Raw genomic sequence first — 23310 nt, forward strand, 5'->3', positions numbered from 1 at the left:
AGACGGGGCACAATACCATTGTCATCCACAAGAAAAAAATATACAGTATTATGGAGCCATTTGGGTATGTACATTTTAATGCTTGTTTTATGCTTGAATTTATGATGCTTCTGTCATTAGATTTATCTAATGACCAAAGAGATATAGTAAAATATGACACCACTATGGCAGCGCCATCATTCAGCGACTAGATAAAATTGCATCGGATTAATTTACCTGTTCGAGCGATCCGATCCCCTGCTCCTGACAGCCTTTGTGCTGTGTCATACGTGGACTTCATTACTCAATCTCATACCTAACATACCTAGTATACTGAGGGAAAAATTAATCCCCTCTTTTCTTCGGAGCTTCATGTCTTTGTACCTAGTTTATTTTATTTTGAATAAGAAATATCTATGATTGAAGTTTAATTAATATTCTATACTCTTTCAATTCTTTTCTATATTTCTTTCAATATTATTATCCAGTATATATGTATTATTAATATAATTATATAAATTTTAATACTTACTAGCAGGTATATTATGCGCAGACCTTATTATCTTACTAATATTATATGTAAACGCGATAATTTGTGTTACACTTTAAATTATAGTGTATATATCAGAATAACATTTATATATTCGTTGTAGCTTTATTTTAAATTTGTATATAGATAAAACGAAAAAAGACTAGGTATACGGAGAAAATATATTCAGAAAGACTATTGACATAACAGAACGAAGTATCAAAACAAGAAAATAATATAAAAGAACTATAAATTCAAATACAAATTTAGAATAAAAAATACATTTCTGATTAGCTAGTTACAACAATATTAATTTTATTTTTAAGTGATTTTATTTATATTCCTTTATTTACCTACATGATAAGCAAAATCACAGTATAAATCTTCGACTATTAATATTATGGAATTAAGTTCTGGCTGTTATTTATTTCCTTGGTGGTTACAATGAAATATGTATTGAATACATATTATACCGTTATTTGGAAATAGTACCAAAATATTATTATCATTAAATGAAATAGTAACGGAACAAAACCGTTCCCATAATATAACTAATCTGTCGACAACACAATAGTTTGTTCCAACAAGAAACCAGCCATCTTTGTCCACAAGGAAAATATTACCCAACTAAGGCAATAACGAGGGCTGTTAGTCGTGAAGTTGGCTCAACTTTCGTCAACTATTTTTGTCCGTCATAATAGCCGAAGTTTACACAGGCAATGTTGGACAATCTGCTGGCCATTTTCTTTGGTGTAAAATGTCTTTATTCCATTTGTCGTCTAGGTAACTTCTGTTAAATGTTGATTATAATAGTGATAATAGGAATTAATAAAAAATAATAACAATAACTAAACACAATTCACACAGAGCCATCTTATCCCAATCTAAACAGAACTTGGGGTATTAATATGTATCTATATATATATATATTGAATCCCAAATTCGAATTTAAATGAATTTGTATTATTGTAAATATGTACAACATTTAAAAAAAATACGAGCTAAGTTTCTTGTCAGTTCTTCTCACCTCGAAATCATTCCGAACGATAGATTTGACATATGTATCATAAGAGTCCGTAATAGACCTACATAAATTAAGATATTTTGAATTGTAAATATGTAGATAATATACATAGAAAACACCCAGACTAATATAAATAATCATACTCATGATTACAAATGTTTGTACTGTATGGGGAATAGAACCCACGACCACCGGATGTAAGGCAGGCTGCTAAACCTCTAGATCACCGATGTTAATAATTTATCATATTCATTGTACAAATGAAAAAGGCAAAAGTTTATATATTTTCACGCAAAATCTACTGAACGATTTCAAATGTAATTTAACTCTCTTAGATAAACCAAGATTAATGATCATAATAAGCCTAAGGTAAATTAATTCATATGATAAGGTGTGATAAAGAATTTTATATAATTTTGGTTACAGACGATATGCTAAGTAAAAAAATTGTACTAGTTCTACTCATTGCCTACATAATTTTATTTGGTCAGTATACTTTTAATTTCGTTTGTCCAAACTATATTTAATCAAAATAGAAACAATTTTGATTAGAGTGATAAATTCGAGTTAGACAAAGCGATATGAAAGTTTGGTCCGGTATCATTCGAATCCTACCATTCGGATTTGTAACTTCGAAATAACCCTCCAGTAACTACATAGCTATTAACGATGCCGAAACAAAATCAATTTCAAGTTATCTAATTCTGTTTTATCCAACGTATAAGCTAAGAGTTTCCAACAAAGTGCTCCAACGTCTTCCTTCCACACAATTGAACTGCTAACCTATACGTCTACCACAAAAACTGGACATAAAGGAATCGGAACCGATGTCAATATTTTTTCTAACTCCAATGGGATCGTTCCATTACTTGTTATGGTTTAGAAGTTCTCTTAATGCAACATTTAAACGTAGCAAGATAGTAGACAATGTTCTCTGTGTAGAGCTGGTTCATAAAAATAATACTATTTTCTTTATGGTATTGTTTTTGATACTTTATATAGGTAAAATTAATTAAATTATTTAGTACCTACTTGAGAAACATTGAATTTTTATTGGTATCTATTATTATTACACATTTATATTAAATTGACCTAATATAATAATAAAAAATAATCCAGCTGAACACAGCTACAAGTTTACTACACCTACACCTAAACCAATGCAAAACATTATACTTATGAATAAAAATAAGGATCGACCCCTGGTATTTCAGGCATTCATAGGCTACGGTAACCATTTACCATCAGCTGGACCGTAAGCTTGTTAACCGGCGTCGTAGTATAAAAAAATAGATCCCGCCTGAACGAAGGCAATATGCTAAACCAAAGATTTTCAGAATAGAGTAACATTTTAGGAGTTATTTGTAGTCTTTGCATTTTTTAAAATATTTTTCTATATAATTATCATTACTTACGTAATATAAAATAAGGTCGCTGTCGCTATATGTCCCTCTACTATATATGCTTAAATCTTTAAAATGACGCAGCGGATTTTGACGCGTTTATTTTAATAGATCTAATTTATTAGCGTCTAGAGGAAGGTTTATATGTATAATACATGTACACCCGGGCGAAGCAAGGGTGAGTAACTAGTTATGTACATATAAAATAACAAAGATTATCTAATTACTTCACTTATTACACATTGTTCCCAGATTCCCAAAGTAGGTATAAACCTGTACTTTAGGGACAAGTTCCTTCCTTTTATTAACATAATTAATGGAATTTCACAATTAGTGAGCGTAAACATACATAACAAAAATAAATCGTATGAGGGTAGGTATACTTAGATATATTTAATTTGAACACTCAAGCGTCCCATGTGTAACACTTCATAACCAACGGCGGCAGTAAGCTCGAAAGCCTGATTTATAATCTTGTATCCTTTCGCGACCCACGTCACTCAATTTGTACAATAAATAATCGTTGCTCCGTGACAACTGCCGCGGAACGGATATTTGTAACTGTGCCTTGAATGCCGAGTGGTTGGGGACTTACTCCATGAAATATTTCCCATCATCGATGAAACTCCGATCAAAATATATACAGAAGAGAGTAAAGAGAAGACGTAATCTCTTACGTCTTCTCTTTACTTCTCTCGAAGTAGGTATATTTTAACTATCAGATAACATTGTGGCGTATATTTGTTTATTAATTTATTAATGCGAAAGTGAGATATGCTTGATTATTATGTTATTTCACGACTTAAAGGCTTGAAGAAAAACGAAGACATTTGGCATATTTATTACTACTATATTACATAGTACATTTAGGATATTATAATCAGGAGATGTTGGTGGTATAAAAAATTTGGTGTAAAAAGCTACTTTTTACACCACACTGCTAATAAGAACTTATCTGTGGTACAACTATCTCAGAGAGCATATTAAAAGATAAGGAGAGCTGAAGTGGCACATAAGCAACCCATCTGGTAATAAATGACAATCATCGCCTATACATGTGAAGAGAACTACAGACATCATATTATCATCTTGTAGTATTTCTCATCCGTTGCTATTCCGGAGGACTAAGACATCCTTACCCTGTACTTTTACCCTCTAACAGAAGCACTAATTAAGAAATCAGCGAGATGAGAAACTCGCGCAGATAACTTTGCACTAAGTCTACTTCTGGCAAAAACAGTACGAAACAATAAAGAATTTACTGCCTCAAAAGGCTCGATCTATAATAAGAAACCAGAATAATGGACAATAATAGTTGAAATATGGTAGACAGCTATGAAAATACCCGCATATTTCGTTTTTGATCCTCAAGAAAAAATAAATAAGTACGACGTCGTTCCGCAATATGAGATATTAATTAGAAGTTACGCGCGTTAATGTGCACGAGAATATCTCAGTGGAGAATATGTGAGAATATTTTTTCCATTTATACATAAGGCACGGAGCAAATGAGTTATCATTTCCCCATTGCCACGGCTAGTGGTAGCTGTAAATAAATTGCTATGAGGAACGGTATCATTATTTTCTTTTTAGTGCTTGCTGTTAGATATAGTCGGCATTATAAAACTGTTAGATAAATGGCAGATTGATTAAAAAAATCTTTTGCAGCGATGATTGTAATATAACTTGGCCTTTAGCGACGTCATATTATTGTAAACGTATAAGAAATAATAAATTTTTCATTTTGCACTAATTACAGAAGTAAATTAAAATCTGACATAAATTTTATGATTATATGCAAAACTTTAACTATATTATATTCCCTTATCTGTGTCTCAAATGTAATCTTCTCATAAAATCCTTGATAAAAACATTCAAGACCATGTAAATCCCTCCGATTAACAGTAATCGTTAATATCAGTTCTAATTCAAAACAAAAACATTATGGATATATAAAGAAAACATATATACATATTTTATTAATATAGAATTATAGAAATAAACAAAAAAACAATTAGAAAACTTTGTAGTACAATAAAATGTTACATACTATATCTGTTTTTGACAGGCAGTTAAAAAAACTGTAAAATTAATGAGAAATTACATTTTGAAGCGAATTAAAAAGAACAACAGTAACACGATGTTCATTCAACGTACAAGAATTCGCGTAAAGGTTTACGAGACCAGCGTAATGGAAAAGTTAATTTTAATGCGAACGGCCACTATCCTCCCGTTATCCGGCTTAGTTTGAAACTCTCCCTACATTTTCTAAAGGGATTGACTCTCTTCCTCTACCTGATTATTAGTATAGAAGAAACTTTTTTACATCATTCACAAATTATCTACACGTGTTTTGAAATTAAATATATAATATTATCTTATCTGTGGTACAACTATAAAGTACATTCATACTACTATATGAATGTACTTCAACTTCTGTTTGTCACGTAAATAATCCGAAACGCTGGGCTGATTCCGATGAGGATTTGTGTATATATTTCAATAGTGTATGCTTTAAAAATACAATTGAAACTGCTCTTCTAGGAGGACGTCATTCATAGTGCTCTTTTATATATGCGTGCCAATTATAATGTTGCATACCTTCAACAAACAACAATATACTAGGTTGGTATAGGTGGTTTAATTCTGTAGGTTTTAACTTAACATTATTTATTTTTGAACTTAGACTTAGAGCTTAGTTACTTATAGTTACAGTAAAAATTTCAGCTACTGCAAAATTAGACAGTAATATTATAATAAATAGGTCCAATACTTTTTAATGATATCTTTTTAAGCTTACGTAGTTTCTACCTACATAAACGTTATATATTTTTCATTAGTAGTTGAGAAAATAAATTGTTATAGTTTAACATTTTTGAAAAAAATAAAGAGCACTTCAATAAAGTTACTTAGTGGCAGGAAACAAACTAAATCAATGCCACAACTCACCTTTAACAAATATGCATTAGTATCTCTTTTCACCTTTCAATCCATTAAATATCATTCCATTAAATGGTTTTTTTATAATAAAATATGTGAATATATTATAGTAAACTAAGTACGTAGTACTCTGAAATAAATTGGTATTTGATAGTTGAATTAAAAGTATAAGGTTAAACTATATTTTAATCTTCCATATTTTGAATAACTAGGTCAATTATTTTAATTAACTAGGTCTACTTATCAACAAAATGCTATACAATTTATTAATATTTGAAATTCCTTAAAAAAAATATATACATTTGTTGTCTATTGTTTTGGGTTACACTCTCTCTATGTAAAGTCTTTGTGTTGAGACAAATACGTAATGGTCTATATAGCCATGTCTAATAGTAAAATATAATAAAAACTCAAATTAAATTAAAAAATCACTTAATTATATAATCTCGAAAACATGATAGTAATAAAGCATTCATTTATACTTGAGATTGAGTATGTTATGTATAATAAGTCAAACTATAATCATACTTCATAACAACCATTGAATAGGCATCATTTAATTGATATAGAAAGTAGTAATTAATTCAATATCACTTGCAGGGCACGCTACTAATCAATTGACTAATCGTAGTAATTAATTGGACTCGACACAGTACACGCCCTGCAACTTTGATGAACTTCGATTGATTGAGCATAAGTTAGGTATACCTAATACTATTGGAACATTATTTGATTAATTTATTATATATTTCAATCTACTTCACAGGACGTTTACAAATAATCTGGTTAAGTAGATAGAGTACGACTGTATTAACATCATAATTAAGTAATTGAAATATGATTTAACATAAATTAGAAATTAATATTATCATACAAATTATTCCCAATCAAAACATGTGTTGGCCTTCCAGAGCGTAAAATCGTCCGATAAACGACCCACCCCAGATGACACAGTAGGCACATACATTTATCCTGTAGCTTAACAAGGGATGCCTACCATATCCTTTTAGAAATACGAGATTTTTAGTTTATGGTATGAGGACATTTTCAATATCGTACAAATTTGTACGAGATTATGAGTACGAGATCGCCGAAAATAGGTCACTATTATGTACGAGGTTAAAGAGCCAAATTAGACTAATTTACGAGATTTTATCAAACTTTTGTTTTGTAGGCGTCTACATGTTTTAAGGTTGACAACCCTGAGCTCGACGTGACCATGAGTACGACGTATCCCTTCATTTTGCGCGGGCAGCGTCAACGTCTGTACGTGTTTATTTTTCATTTCCGCTGGGCCCGGTCAGCCTGGGGCTCGCCTGAGCCTTACGGAGTCATCAATTGATAAGAGGCTAGCGACTGTGAGCCATAGGCGTAGGTACTGTTTGGACAACGTGGGCCCGCGCGGCAGGCTTGTGAAGTGTACGAATAGCACGGAACCAGTGAAGTCTCATTAATATATTTTAGTTCTTGGTGCTATACAATTTTACTTTAAGGACATAGGACTTAGCTTAGGACCCTTCTATTTTGTTGTCGAAGTAAAACCAAATTACAGTGTAGTTTAACGAAACCTTGTTGTATTTAAAAAAAAAAAGAACATAAATAAATGTATAGTAAAAAGTCAACTTAAGTTGCTTGAATTCCGATTAGGTCTACAGTACAGTGACTTACAGATCGACAGATTTGATTAATCATCATCATCTATCATTTTTAATCAAATCTAGCATACTAATTACATACAATTTTATATATTTTATTTAGTTCAGCTTTGTTAACTGTTGTGCGTTAACCGCTTTCTCTCTTGCAATTGTAACACTAACACGAGTGCAACGTGGCCGTTAAAGAGCTACGTATTTTTAGGATTACATCTATCTATTTTAATGAAGGTTAAACCTGTACCCGGTCAGAATAAAATGTTATATAATAATATAATAAAAAACAAAAATATTCAGACCTCATATTATTCCTCAATTGAAATTGGTTCAGCCCTTACTATTTCATACAACGGGAGAAAGGTCTCGACTCGATTTTATTTATGTGGGACGGTAGATATGGATCTAGCTGTTACCAGCGACGCTGACTGCTTATTTGTAAAAATGTTATTAATATTATAAACGCGAATTTTTGAGTATGGATGGATATTTGTTACTCTTTCTTTCAAAAATTACTGGACGGATTTTGATGAAACTTAGCAGTAATATACATCAGAATAACCTATAGGCTATAAATTTCACGCGGCCAAAACCGCGGGCACATCTGGTATATATATATATATATATATATATATATGTATCCGTCATGATCAATCTGTCTTCAGGTCCAATAAGACTTTACATATCGTTTTATAATATTAGTATTTATTTGAAATTTGCCTATCAAGTACCTTTAAAATATACTATATATCTTGTTTTGGTAATTTTCAACTACATATATTTTTATTATATTATTTTCTATATAAAATGGATATTAATACAATTAAAAACTATTTCCAATGAATATGTCAGTGTTGCCAATTCGATATTTTATTTTTATATCCCAAATACCATAATTTGAAATGTACAATTTATATTTATTCTCGCTTAACATTTAGGTAGGTACCTACATCATCATTCTAAATTGTAGTATCTATAGCAGAAAAAGAAAATTTAATTTGTAGGTTAGATTAATATTATTAATGATTATAAATAGTTTGTATAAAATATGCTTTTATATTCAAAATTGCAGAACAAGTGAACGCTGCAGTATATTTTGTAATAAAAATTGTTTCAAATCAACCAAACAAACCAATTTTAAATTGGTCGGATTATCTGCAACTTCATAGTAGTGTTTTATCGATAGAAATGATTTATGTTGCGGTCATTCGACCTTACTTGATCGCATTTTTTAAATTGAAATGATTTTATATTGCATCACAACTTCAACAGAAACAATTTCATATCGTGTTATATAATTAGCCCACTGGTATATATCTATGTATTCGTCATGAAATCTGTCTTCAGTGGGCTAATTATGTAACACGATATGAAATTGTTTCTAGTTGTGATTTATTTATTCGCTCAGTACATTAGATAGCTTATACCTTTAGAGGATCAATTTTTATTGCGGGGACATTTAATAAAAAAAATAAAGAAAGTCTATTCTATTCTAATGAAAAAACAAAACAGTTGGTTTTAACACATTCATTTTCACGACTTTCTACGTAATATTTAATATAATAAAAATATATGTAATACTTTCAAAATAAATGTCTGCTAATGCTGATATTTTAAAGATTGTAACCAAAAGTATTGATTTCTCATATAAAACCGAAAATTACCAAAACTTCTATTAGCATATTTTATACAAACTATTTATAATCATTAATAATACATCGTGCATCCATAAACGTTGTATTCCGTTCACAGAGCACCGTATTCATTGAAATATTTTTTTACTTATTTATACCTTCTATATACAGACATTCTATACACTAGTTCCTTCGCATAGCTTCAGTCGCACCATCTAATTACCATTTCAAGAATTTAGCACTTACCTACAAGTAATTTAGATGTAAGGAATGTTTATACAAAGTAGCGTTTGTATGTAGATTATTTGAATGATTATCAATTTTTCAAAGACATACGTATTCTTATATGTAATCAGAACGGCCTAGATAATCTAGCGGTTTAGCATACTGCCTTACCTACCTTCGATGGTCGCAGGCTGGATTCCACGCACTCATTCAAATACACTTGATATAAACATTTTGTATTCATGAGAAATACCAAATCTTTATACCGTCTTATACTGGTCTGGGTATTTCTATGTATATACAAAGATAAAATATTTAAGTATTGGTATCTATCAGTTGTACCTTATCACCAGCTCTGCTTCTAGGCCCAAGGCCTAGATGGTGTTGTGTAAATTATCCTGGCTTATTATTATTATTATTATAAATAACAAAATCGTCGTAAGTTTTATAGGTATATATAATAGGTATTTTCTCTTTTTTGTTTCTAACAATACATAATTCTACAACTTCCCCAAACAATTCTAATAATTTACGAAATACACGAAAATTTTTACTTCATTAATGCTGTTTATTATTAAGCATGCCAATTGTCTAAGTAGTTCTAATATTTTTCTTTTACACTACCCTATAAGAACACAGCAGAGTTCTTTTTTCCGAATCACATAGATACATACATCTACACGAAATCACGTCATCATTCGAAAACATCCCTAGAAAACGAGAAGAATGTTAAAACATGGAAACTAGCGTCATAGGTACTGGAAGACAATGTGCTGGTTCGTTTATCTCAATATCGTAGACGGACAAGCTGGTACGTGCTCCGACGATGTACGAGACTGAAATAAAATACGCGATTTCGCGACGCCCCTACGACAAGAGCAATTTAACTTACAATTGTGCTTCTAGTGTGTACACGATCAGATAAAATCTTAGCCAAAAGTTTTCGCATTTTTTAATGGCTAAGGAATGCACCATTTCTTTAGCCATTAAATCCCCAATCACAACGTTATAGCCTGACGAGGTACCAGTGCGAGATGTTAGCGGAGATAATTATAGTGTGAAAATGAAGTCTAACAAGTGAATCAGCCTATAGTGGCAATTTAATAAAAAAATTACGACCTTTATTTCCAATGGAATTGTACAGCGATGATTTCTATTTGACCATTATTGCGATTTTATTTGAATTTACTTTAATATTTATTTTTATTATTTCTATTTTAATTTTAGGTATGTGTAATTTGTGTCTATATGTACTATATAAGAAAATTGTAATACTAATAAAATGGGCAAGAAAGCCTGATAATAAATAAATTATTTTAATTATACCTATAGAATTAGCTGAACCACGCAACTTCCTCTGGGTCATATAATCATTTTTGCAGAATTTTTGCTCTAGTCCTATCGTAGCGTCATGTTATAAAGCTTAGACTTATTCTATAAATGGGCTACCCAACACTAACAGTATTTTCAAAGACTAATATCCAAAATTACAAAAACATATTTTTTGTATAAAATAGCTAGTGTTTGTATAAACTCCACACAATCCCACCGAAGTGCTGCGAATACAAAAAAAATAACAAGAAAGTTTTATAAAATTTGTAATCTTTATTAGAAACAACCTCACTTCACAATGCTGTTACAACGTTGGCAGGCCAAGTACGCTTTGGTTATGAAAACTATTTTCAAAAACTTGCTTACCTACTTACTTATTCACTTATCTATCGAAACTACACATATCACTTCAACAACCTTCAATAACAGATTAGAAAGTAATTTTAGTTCTATCAACGACAGAGAGTGAATACATTACAATCACAATTTGCAAAAAATATGAAAGTTACAAAAAATATAATTTATACAATAATTTACTTACTCTCTCGTTTATTATCACAGTCCAAAGCTTAAGTTGTGATAATTACAACAATAGATACAAATAGTGCTAAGTGAATAGAAAATAGACCCTTTTAACTAGTTTTTAGGCCTTTACAAGACCTGTTAATATTAAACAAGCATCTTATGATTATTAACAAAAGTTTGTTTTTTGTAAGTCGAGTTGTTGATAAGCCTCCTGGGATATAACAATCAAACAATCTTTACTATTGTATTTAAGAAAACGTTATGCTCTCAACTTTCATTCACGGTTCATACTTATTCATTATCCATAAATATAGTGCAAATGCTGATATGTTTTTTGTAAGTATTTAAAGATCTACTGCAAATATGATTTAGACATTAAATAATAGTTCAATACAACTGTTTCTATAAATGCTATGGAAATACTTGTTTCGAACTATACTGAATTAAATTCAATATTCAAGTATTCAGCGGAAAACAGGTTAGCAGATTTCCCATCTTGAACAAAAATCTGCCTTCTAGTGTATGATGAAAACAACTAGAAAACGATTACCTGAAGTACAAATACCTGAGTAATGGAATGCTCAGATATGATATTAAATAAAGTGTAAGTACAATTTAATAGTTGTAATATACAAAGTGCCTACCTAGTTCTTAACTGAATTTATTACTTGAACTGGTCAGTAGGGAAAATATAAATTCAAAATTTTACTTGCATAAATGATACGTACGTCGTACATAAATATATGATTTTTTACATTTAAATATAGTACTTGAATAAAAAAAATATAAATTTGCCTTATACGGCCCGGAATATTCTCAAAACAATATTATTTAAGTTATCTTGATCACAACAGTACAACAAAATTATATTTCTATTTAAGGAGATTTATCTACAATATAAAACAGCTAATATGTTAGGTTTTGAACATAAAATGACCATTAACAACACGTTCAAATACAAATCAAGGCCAAAAATCTATTAAAATATTCTGACCAAAACCTATTCTGTGATATTCCTTTTGTTCATAAAAATATACAAGTTTCATGCTTTTAAATTTGCACTGTGGTCGTTCTACCTACATATATTTACTAGTGTTTTATATTAAGAAAATATACCTATTTATTATTAGATATGTCATAAATACTGAAAATTATTTATAAAAAAAATAATATTCGAAGTCTAGGCAATACTAAAATATTTCATTGGCCGATTACAATAAGGGTAAGTACAAAATTATGTAAATATGTACCTATTAGTAATTTTAAAAAGCTATTATGTTCCTATTAAAAATAGTATAACAAAGTACTCACAATTATTTGCCAGATAGAGCCCGCCATCTTGTCTGTATTAATTAGTTTATCCTAAATACCTATTCTATATTAATGAATATTATTAAAGGCGTGATCAAGTAATTAATAAGCAATATAGTATCTATATAGTATGTTCTCATTAAAATTATGTAACATTTTTATTTTTCATTCGATCAAATTTATTGTAAGGAACTGTAAGAACATATAAAGCTTTATTCCTCTTACTTTACTTTGATTAATGTCACTCTATTAGAATACAGTGATAAGTAACGATATTTTTTTACTTTTAATAAATTATATTTGTTAATGTATATATGTATGTGAATTTATATACAATCTTTATTTAAGAATATACTATAATAGAAGCTTGAATAGGTAATAAACATTGCAACAATCTGTACAATAATATTAAGTAAACAATGATTTAGTAAAATGTATTACAAGTGTTAAGTACATTGAAGGCATATTTTATATCGTACCTTAGAAATAATGAATATCAGAAGTGATATTGACATTTTTGTCTGAAGTTTGTTAAAAAATCAAATCTGAAGTAAATCAAAAATATCTTAAATGTTTTCCTTTCTTCTTTCTTCTTTTATTTCCTTTCTTTAAGCTACTATGTAACCACTTTAATAAATTAAGTAACAAAATATTTTTATATTGTACATTATACACTTTTAGTCAAAATAGGTGGATTAACTCCTATGATATAGTTTAATATAGTTTAATTTCTGTTGAGAATAATTCGATGAAATTACTTCACAATTATATAGCCATTAGTTTTAGTTTTATATTTTAGATTTATTAAGTATTCCATTTTCATCTAAATTCTTAGTTGTAAAATATGAGAAGATTTAAGAAAAAAACATGGCACTATATCTTAACTATTATTTGCATTATTATTCAAGAAATATATATTATATTAGTTATAATAATTATGAACTCAATAGAATCTTTATTAACTAGATATATTCGTAAGGACATAAGTCATTACTGAAACTAATTTCCAATTCAACACAGTTTCCAATAGAAATGAGACGATTAACAATAAAAAATAAAAAAAATATTACAATCTTGACTGAAAATCTAAGTATTCTACACTAAAAACTTTATGATATTGTAACTAGCCATTTCGAGACGATAATTTGAGATACTAATATATGTATATATATATAGTACTATATATATAGACGATAATTTGATAACCTCGTTCGTGCAGATTCATTACAACTTTACTATTATATTTATGCATTGAATATAGAAAGTTATAGAACTATTTTCATTACGGCAGAATTGATACGAAAAAACATTAGTTTGCCTAAAAATACAAACTAACTTTTCCAATCATTACATTCCCAAATAATATTCGATGTGTTTAAAGCTCAATAAATATGTATATATAACGGTAATAAGATGTCCTTGCTTAACAATATGCTGTAATAATTAGGTGCAGTGTACGTAACTTAATTACCAATATTAATCACTACCAAAAATGTACCATTTCGAGTTGTAAATATATGTTCCATATCAAAACAAAAATATTATGTTTGTTTCTATTGTATTATACGTTCCTAATTTATATAGATAATAAAATTAATGGTTTAGGTTATGGAATAATTACAATATGGTAATAATTTAAGTAACATTGTGAGTATGTTCATAACATATTCAAGATATTTGTAGTGGTATTTACATATTTATGGAACAATATATGTATTTCACAAAAAAAAAAACTAGATTCACAGAGACTATATACATTATAACTATAAATTTAAAGGTTTAATTATATATTATTTATGTTTCTGGATATCTGGAGAAATTGTAATTGTAGTATTTTGAATCAACTAGTAATAGTGTTAGGATAACGAACGAACGTTCTACTATTCAGCAAACTAAACTAAATGAAACTAACAGGAATAAGAAATAGATATATGCCTATTAATATTCGAAATGTAATAAATAACACGTGGTAACACGTATTTTGATATTTTGTGGTTATTATATTATATAACAAAAATAATTTCACACGAGTTCCTTAAATTTTATCAATTCATAGATTTTCAATGTGTACACATGATAATCTCTGAAAATTACCTTTAATTTTTTTTATCTAATATTAAACAGGTACGTGTACTCAATTATACCAAGAACTGAGTTCAATAAATATGATAAGTGTATCAATGATAGCGGTATATACCTAACAGTTATATTAAGAAAATCAAAAGCAAATAAAAATATATAAAACATAAATGCAAATATTTAAATCATTATTCAACAATCACAAACGGGTATAAATACATATTGTCATAACATTTATACAAAGGAGATTTATAATATTGACTTATTACCGTTATTAGACCAATTAATCAACGTGTCTGTAGAGGCATCCTCAATATCTAATAGAAGATTGTCTTTATCAGCTCCAGATTCAGTAGCACTATTCAATACAATATCTTCATCTTTGGTCTGTAGGTTCACATACGACAGTGATTTCTTCTTCTGGCCTAAATCAAATATTTCCATATCTTCGTCTTCGTCTTCGTCCGACTCCATTGTCAAAGGCACCCTGGATAATTCTAAATTATGCTTTCTATCAACCGATTGTAGAACACCATATCGAAACTGGTTCGAATCATTCAAATTATTGCCGGCGTCGCCTTTTCCGATTTTCGTCCTGGAATTTTAAATCATATATTGTTTTGGGTCAAATAGTATTTTCTATACTTACATATGTAATTATTATAAATCTATAACTGATTAAAAAAAATAGTCTAAACTGTTTAGCATGTACTGTATAACTGTATAGATACCCCACGGTAGGGTAAATGATAAAATAGTTTGAAGTATATATAAACATTTTATAAAAATAAACTATTTTAAGTTAACTGTGACTGTGACTCTGAAATTTATTTTCTTATCAAAAGGTACATATTTAATTAACAATAGATGAGTCTACAACTGGATATATCGTCAGCATGTAATTATAACACTGAAATGTCTCAAAACACATCATGAAGCAATCGACATTAATCTGTTTCAATTGAGTATTGTTACGAATAGCGTTACGTAATAAAGCGATTGCACATATGACTTCGATATATGAAATATAACACGAATGTTCCTAGTTTACTAATGTTATCAAATTATTAAAATAGATCATAATCTGATGTTAAAAAATAAATAAATATACAGAACAGCTGCATTGATCTGAGAAAATCTTCACCAATAAGTCAATAATAAAGTACCCGGCCGAAGCCTAGTGGTCAAATCTTTTTTAAAAATGACAATGGAATGATTCATTTGCCTGCGCTAACGGTTTATGCTGGCGGGTGTGAGTGATAGGATGAGCATGAAGTCAGGTCAGTTAGCCTATCATGACCAAGAATTTATCACGATGGTTTCCAGGGGGAACCGCGTGGAGGTCAACCTGACATGGTACATAGCTAGCAATCACCTTTATCCCCTAGTAGTCTAATTGCTAGCAATGTACCAAGCTAGGTTGACCTCCCCGCGGCCAATCTTTGTGATTCGCATATCTTGTGAATTCGCAGTGATGAGCTACCGAAACATACTACATGCTCATCTTATCATTCCCTACTGGCGCCAGAGAATACAGATAGTACAAATGAAGTACTCAATTTCAGAACCATTTATTGCAAAAAATATCATTCAACAGAAATATATTTTTACACTCAAATGAATGGCACTCCCTAACGAATTCAATGTGAAGGAAACGTGATTGCTACACAAGGATATTTACATTAGCAATATAATCATGCGATAAAAATGTAAAATATTTATTTAGTGTCATGTAGGTACGCACAGTTTATATATAGTCAAAATAACGCGTCCACTCTATTGAATATTATTATACAATGTTACTTCTTATTACTCATGATACTAAAATAATATGATATTAACACCTGTTTTCTATTAGAAATATTATTATACTATTTGTATTTTTGTACTAAATTTTGATTATTTCTATTTATTAAATTACTTATTTAATAGATTTAAGTCTTGATGTTTAAGACATAGACACATAATATAAAATTGTTAATAGAAATAAAATTAATTTCAATCCTAATAGTTAACTGTTCTGCACATGAATTGTTGTGTTAGTGTTCTGACACACAAATATATAAACACCTATAGAGCTTTTGATAGGTTATAAGTTCAAATGTAACATTTTGTCTGTTCGTCCACCAGAGGTATAATAATGTTGGATATAATGTAACTCATATTTTGTAACTAACTCAAATTATATAAATTAAATAAAACTCTGTTTACTAGTTTTTACAGCCATAAATTTTTACTGGCCATGTCATATCAGCAATTTCAAATTGCAATATCAACAATAATAGAGCAGTGACAATAAAACACTATTTGCCATCTGGCCACTGATTCAGCATTTAAAATATTAAATGCGGCTTATGACCTGGGTAATCTAACTGTTTCGCACACCACTTTACTTCTGTAGGTAGCACAAATATTTGTATTCATGAGTATGATTGCTATCAGTCCTGTGTTTTCTATGTATAAAAAAATCAATATTATTGTTCTATAGCAGCCATAACAGAAGCTTTTAGCTTGGGATTAAATGGTGCTGTATGAATAGTCCTGAGATTTAGTTATTATTTATTAGGTTATTTTTTTATGTCCAAACTAGAGCCATTTTTAAAATAAGATGCTTAACATCTTATTTTAATACTTTAAGCAATGTAGGTTAATAATTTAAGTTTTATAATCGAATATAACAACACTTCTTAAAAGTATAGTTTTTAAATGAACTTACCTGTAAAATATAAAATAAGCTACTGCCAATAGAGCAAAACCACCAAAGACAATTAGACCTCTCTTCACCACTCCAGGACTGTTGAGATCTAATGGGGTTGATTTTAATTTTGTTGTTACATTCTTCTCTTCATGTTTCTCATTTACTATTACTGATGCTGCACCTGTTCCATTTGTAATTGTGACATTTTCTGGAACTAAATATTAAGCAAGTGTGAATAAGATTTCAGATTGTATAATGATTTTCATTAAAATGTCATATACTATAGAAATTATTGGAAACATAGAAAACCATCTAACAGAATAACTTAAAATTATTTTAGAAGAAAGTAAAGAGTAGAAACATTCATTTTTTTTATAAAAGACTATTTTCTGAAAAATTGTTCATATTCATAATACTATGAATTTGATTGTTAGTCATTATTTAAAACCCTAACACCTTATTTATATGTATAAATAAATTAGATACACATAACATTTATGTTGAAGATAAACTAAAGGCTATGTTCAATCTATACATATAAATAAAATTGAAGTGCCTGTTTGTAGTAGATGCATATGAATATATATTTATATTTACGGTACATACACCAAAATAACATTTTTAACAATTTTTGTTTGTCTGTCTGTCGGTTTGTTTGTTCTGGCTAATTTTCTGAAATGGCTGGACCGATTTTGACGGGACTTTTTTGCCAGGTAGCTAATGTCATAAGGAGTAACTAAGGCTATTTTTATTTTAGAAAAATAAAGTTAAATTCCACACGGAAGAAGTTGCGTATACGACTAGTAATAATATATATAAAAAATATTGAAGTAGGTACTTATTTAATAAAAATTAATAATAATATAATTTAATTATTTAATAAAAATAAGATATTGAAATACTTATTTAATAAAAGTGATGGGACAATTGATGTGGACGAAAAATATGTATTATTCGTCTCCTTCCTAAATGCTATGTGTTTACCAAATTGTATAACAATTAGTTTAATAAGTAAATAGTTTAGCCTAGATACCTAACACATAACAAATAATCACATATTCATATTTATATGGCAAAAAAGAAATCTTGGCAAAATAGTTTTTATCATTCCTAATTAATAAGTGTAATTCATACCTAATGTACTATTTTTTATTTCAGATTTCTAATTATGTATTGAGCCAAATACATAATTAATTTCCATACTTTTATAAATAATATTCTATGACTAATGCTATAATATTTCAACATTTTCCTTGTGTGTTACCCATTCACATTACACTATTATAGGTGTATATTTATACCATTTTCCTGTTAGTGTGTTCAAATTTGTGAGGAACATTATACTCCAAGAACTAGCACTTCTTTAAATTATTAATAACATTCAAAATGGTAACCTATATTTATATTAGGTAATTGAGGCTAATGTGAAAATCTAATTTATTAAAAAATAAACTAGTACTTAACTTTTATTGGATGTTTTGTGAAAAATTTGAAAATATTATTATGGAGAAATGCAATGGAGTAAGAAATGTTAATATAATCATCTTCCAAGCCTGTCCCTATTCATTTAACATTAGCATAATATGCTTTTCATAGTATTATACTTTTACAATCAGCCTATAAACCCACTTCAGGAATGCATTTGTTGATTATTAAACCATTACCTCCCATAAGTATAGTAATATAAATTATAACTATGGGTGTTTAGTTAGAGCAAATTTTAATACAGATTTTTTTAATATGAAAGCGAACTGTCTGGTTATTACCTTTTCAGTATGAAATGGTTTGATATGCACAGTCATAGACAATCCTTAATAAAAAACAGAAATTCCAGGTAATCTATAGAAGCCCCTTATTTTATCAGTAACATAAAGGGTTATGAATATAGCTCCTTTTTTATAGCTTATTTAATCAATCACAGCTGCACAAACCTCTATAATAATTAATGAAACTTTACCTTTTGGCACCTCAATTTTTTTTTCATCTGTAATCTGATCCTTCTTTTCAACAGGTTCCGTTGACGGCAATGCAGATGGTTTTTTAACAACCTGACCTTCAGATATAACCTGATCCTGTACATCCCTCTTGTGCACCTTAATCATCTTTGCAGCATTATGAATTGATGGCCAATAAGAATAGGAGATGCTCCTTTCAAAATCACTATTAGATGCCACTACATTTCTATGGATATTGCGAGTCGGTCTTACACAATTCAGAAATAACAATATTAGGGCACATCGGATAATCATAATTATTATTATAGATCCTTATTTTCTTCAAGCACAATAATTATTGACTTTTTTTAATGCTATTTAAGTATACGAGTAACTAAACTAAATAAGAATACTATAAACCGAGGAATTATTATTATTTACTAAATTATTATTCACCCGATGACAATAACTACAGAAGTCTAATTGACTGTCATTAATGTAATTGACTGACTGAATGATTAAAGACTGACTGTATACAAATCACAGACTGGTACTATTATAGTTAAAAACCCAAATAACGTTTCATAACGTAACATAACGTTTACTGGTTATTTTCGGTACACCTTGTGAGTGCCTATATTTTCGGTCCCTTTTTTTTAGAACTGCCGAGTATAACTCCTCATCCATTTTGATTTGGCCTTTTTTGCAGAGCATACGTATAATTTTCTATCTGTTTTGATTTTCATTTTTTCGGGTCGATATTCTAACTGTAGTGTTTTTTTCGAAATAACTAATAATTTTAATGTATGTTGATGTACATACTTCGTTATACTTATAGGTGCCGTACTATAGTGACTTTCTACTCGATACCAATTCGAACATACCATACGGAACGTACGTACCGTTTATAAGCAGTACGTACCGTTTACAGTCGGAATCTAACACACTACACTAATCTAGCACACACGTCACCAAAGTAATGAATGACATCAACAAACGATAGAATGACGGTGGAAATATGAAGACATGGCTGTATGGGCGCAATTCCCTTTGCCTTTCCTATAAAGGATAAACAGAGCCAAAAAAAAACGGACATAGAATAGAAGCGAATGACGGTGATGTAGAGTTGCCAACTAAAATAGGGGTAATGAAAAGTCGGCCATACCTAATAGTTTCAAAGAATCATCGTATACTGCTATTGATGCTTTTTAATTATCTATATACTTTGTAGGTCTACCGTACGATAAGTTAAATGGTCTACACTACAGTAAAATAAGGTGAAATATTGGAACAGTGGTGTGTGAAACCTGTAATGTTGAGTTTTCATTAGGCATTTAAATGAAACCAACAATCACATATAATGTATTATCTGATTTATTCAAATAGACATTTACATATATTATTAATATATTTTAAAGTAGAATTTCCAAATTTTAATTTTTGGTATCCCTATATAACACTGATTGAGTATCCACAGTATGATAATAATGTTATACCTACGTTACAAACTTCGGTACATTTTGTTCCAAACATTTAAGGTACACAGTAAATATCACCTACAAAATTGAACAAGTTAGAAATAGTATAGTTTTATCAAAGGACTTACTAATAATAATTTATGTTGTTAAAAACTTCGGCAGTGATAAAACAAGCCAAACACGCAGATTGTAACTATTTCACAATAAACATTCATGTACATTAGCAATAGAGTTCCAAAAAATCAACGCGATTGGACTCCTGAATGTTACTTATACTCACTCGGCATTAGTCATAAATTACCATTTTAAAAATAATGACAACGCACACTTTAGTCATTTCTTTAGTTAGAGTTAGAATCAGAGCCCCCAATGGACAAAAGTACATCTGACAGTAGTTTACTTAAAACATTCTGAAATGTCACTATCATTACCTAAAAGAAGAGATAATATCTACTTCCAAATCAGTGTCGTTTAAAGTTTTAACTCTATTTCGAATATTAGAGTTTAGTTTTGCTCAGAGATAGTTCTATACAGTGACATTTCAGACAACATCCATAACATCATAGCTATAATGTGCGTAGTCATTTATTATTCAAATATAAACCAGTCAAAACTACCTACACTCACTCGAAATCTTACAATGTAGGTACCTAAGCACACATTTCTCTCAGACCCCTAGAGCAATAAGTTACAGAGTTATCTTAAACATTTAATTTATAAAATTAATAAATATATTATAAATAATTGAGTATGAGCTATTTTATACAAAATCCATAACATCGAAATGATATCACGTGTCGTAACGCGACGATACGTAACGACACTTTAAATATGTGTGTAAAATTAGTCAGCTTATAAAAATAGATTGCACATAAAGACGATTAAGAAAATACTTGCAGAGAAGATATTAATGCAATGGTTCCTTAATTTATACAAGATTCAAACGAAACTCGTAGCGCCATCGCAGTTTGTACATCACGTAATATTAATGAAAACAATTTAGTAGTAAAAGCTGTTGATTCATTGGAAATCCAATAAAAAATATACAAATGTATAAAAAACTAATTAACTATGTTATCTGAATTCGCTAATGTCAGCGATAAAAAGGAGAGCATTGAGATTGATTGATATATTTTTTTAATAATTCGTGGCCCCTTGCAATAAACTTAATACCCAAAATGATCCATCTGTATCAAGCATTTTACTGCAGCTCAAGCAGTACGTTATCTACTCTTGTATTTCTCTAAAGTTAAGTACATATAAGTATATGTAATTTTAATTTTCGACGCTTTAACTACAATCTTACTTTTATCGTATTTTAACTTGCAATAATAATATCTCTACTTGCTTATATCGAATTTACGTTGGCTAATAAATTATCTGAAACTTTAAATATATTAATTTAATTTATTTTACTTTCAAAAATATGCAGTGATTTCTAAACAGGATCGTAAACTAATACATATTTCCTGAAAATAGACATTCAAGACATTTGCACCTTTACTCTAGAAACAAAATCTGGTACATCAGATTCAATTGATACATTAAATTTATTCCCCTTTAGACCAAGAAATATAAAATATTGTCGAATTTCAATCAAGCCTTAACCCTAAAACCATGGCACACAAATTATTTCTAACAAAGGAGGGAACTTTTCACAACTGGGGATTTTTCTTCTATTATCATGTTTCGTTTATACGGTATTCCTCATGTACTTTTCTCGTTAGAATATTATAAAATTCAAAAAGTTCGAAAGCCAAATACTGAGCAATTCTATTTACGTATCTATTTAAAGGAAATAAACAATAAAAATGTGTTTGGTCACGTTAAAGTCTCCACAGTCAGTCTTCCAAGAAACATAGAGTTTATTTACGATACTGTAAAAATATGGAATGTGAACAAAAAATTATGTATTATAGATATCATAAAAAGTACGTAACGATGCAATTTTTAACGTTTATCCGGGTGCGTCTCAAGTCAACTACAAGTAGGTAAGTCATTCCGGGATAGCAATTATATATTTTATATATCCAAATTAGAAAGTTACTGCCCTAAATTCGTGACACCGTACACTATACTATAGTATAACACTTTATCATTAGTTGATGATTCCGAAACTAGCAACAAATTTTATTTTCTCTAACTACAAAATTGCTGTCCCGGATAAGGACGAAATCGGTAGCGTTCTCCGTAATCCTGACTAGGAGTTAGTCAAGGTGATGATTGGATTATGGACTCCAATATTCCCTGTTTTGCGAGAGTGCTCACTCCAGACGCGCTTTGTAGCTTGTCTTCCATATCTCAGCAAGAGTCACGGCCGAGTGGAAGCGATGGAATATGCAAAGTGGTAGAGTGAACCGTTGAACAAGTGACCAAGCGACGAATCCGTAGAAATCCAGTTGCACCTGTAAGATTAAATATATTACGTTAAAGTTCAAATTATTAAGAAAGTTTAATATTAATCGTATAAGATTAATATTAAACTTTACTTTTTATTTTTTGCACTACATTACCTCTATCCGAAAATACGCTCAGTTCATTAGATATTAGGAAAATGTAGTCATCTATAC

At 29.5% G+C, this 23310-nt stretch overlaps 2 protein-coding genes across 10 annotated transcripts in view; both read right to left on the reverse strand.

Annotated features, from left to right (window-relative positions):
* Positions 1-10968: 10968 nt before the first annotated feature.
* On the reverse strand, positions 10969-19704 carry LOC131853202 (uncharacterized). The gene is made up of 3 exons (XM_059204036.1): positions 19286-19704; positions 17347-17542; positions 10969-15225 (listed from the first exon to the last, which is right to left on the reverse strand). The coding sequence occupies exons 1-3, from the start codon at positions 19575-19577 to the stop codon at positions 14880-14882; spliced, it is 834 nt and encodes a 277-aa protein (XP_059060019.1). The 5' UTR covers positions 19578-19704; the 3' UTR covers positions 10969-14879.
* Positions 19705-20630: 926 nt separating this feature from the next.
* LOC131853392 (proton channel OtopLc-like) overlaps positions 20631-23310 on the reverse strand; it is a 51117-nt gene continuing 48437 nt past the window's right edge. For all 9 annotated transcript variants that reach the window (XM_059204262.1, XM_059204265.1, XM_059204263.1 and 6 more), the window contains one exon: positions 20631-23145. In XM_059204262.1, the coding sequence (XP_059060245.1) occupies positions 23005-23145 (141 nt within the window). In that variant the 3' untranslated portion in view covers positions 20631-23004. The remainder of the gene's footprint in view (positions 23146-23310) is intronic.

This window comes from Achroia grisella, unplaced genomic scaffold (genome assembly GCF_030625045.1).
Source record: "Achroia grisella isolate CSIRO2021 unplaced genomic scaffold, CSIRO_AGI_Agris_v1 utg900, whole genome shotgun sequence".
NCBI lineage: Eukaryota > Metazoa > Arthropoda > Insecta > Lepidoptera > Pyralidae > Achroia > Achroia grisella.

Excerpts from the sequence above, each read along its gene's own strand:
- LOC131853202 (XM_059204036.1), bottom strand. The coding sequence starts at position 19,577 with ATGATTATCCGATGTGCCCTAATATTGTTATTTCTGAATTGTGTAAGA. Across the intron at positions 17,543-19,285 it reads AAAAATTGAGGTGCCAAAAG|TTCCAGAAAATGTCACAATT; the intron begins GTAAAGTTTCAT and ends CTTAATATTTAG. Across the intron at positions 15,226-17,346 it reads GCTTATTTTATATTTTACAG|GACGAAAATCGGAAAAGGCG; the intron begins GTAAGTTCATTT and ends TTAAAATTCCAG.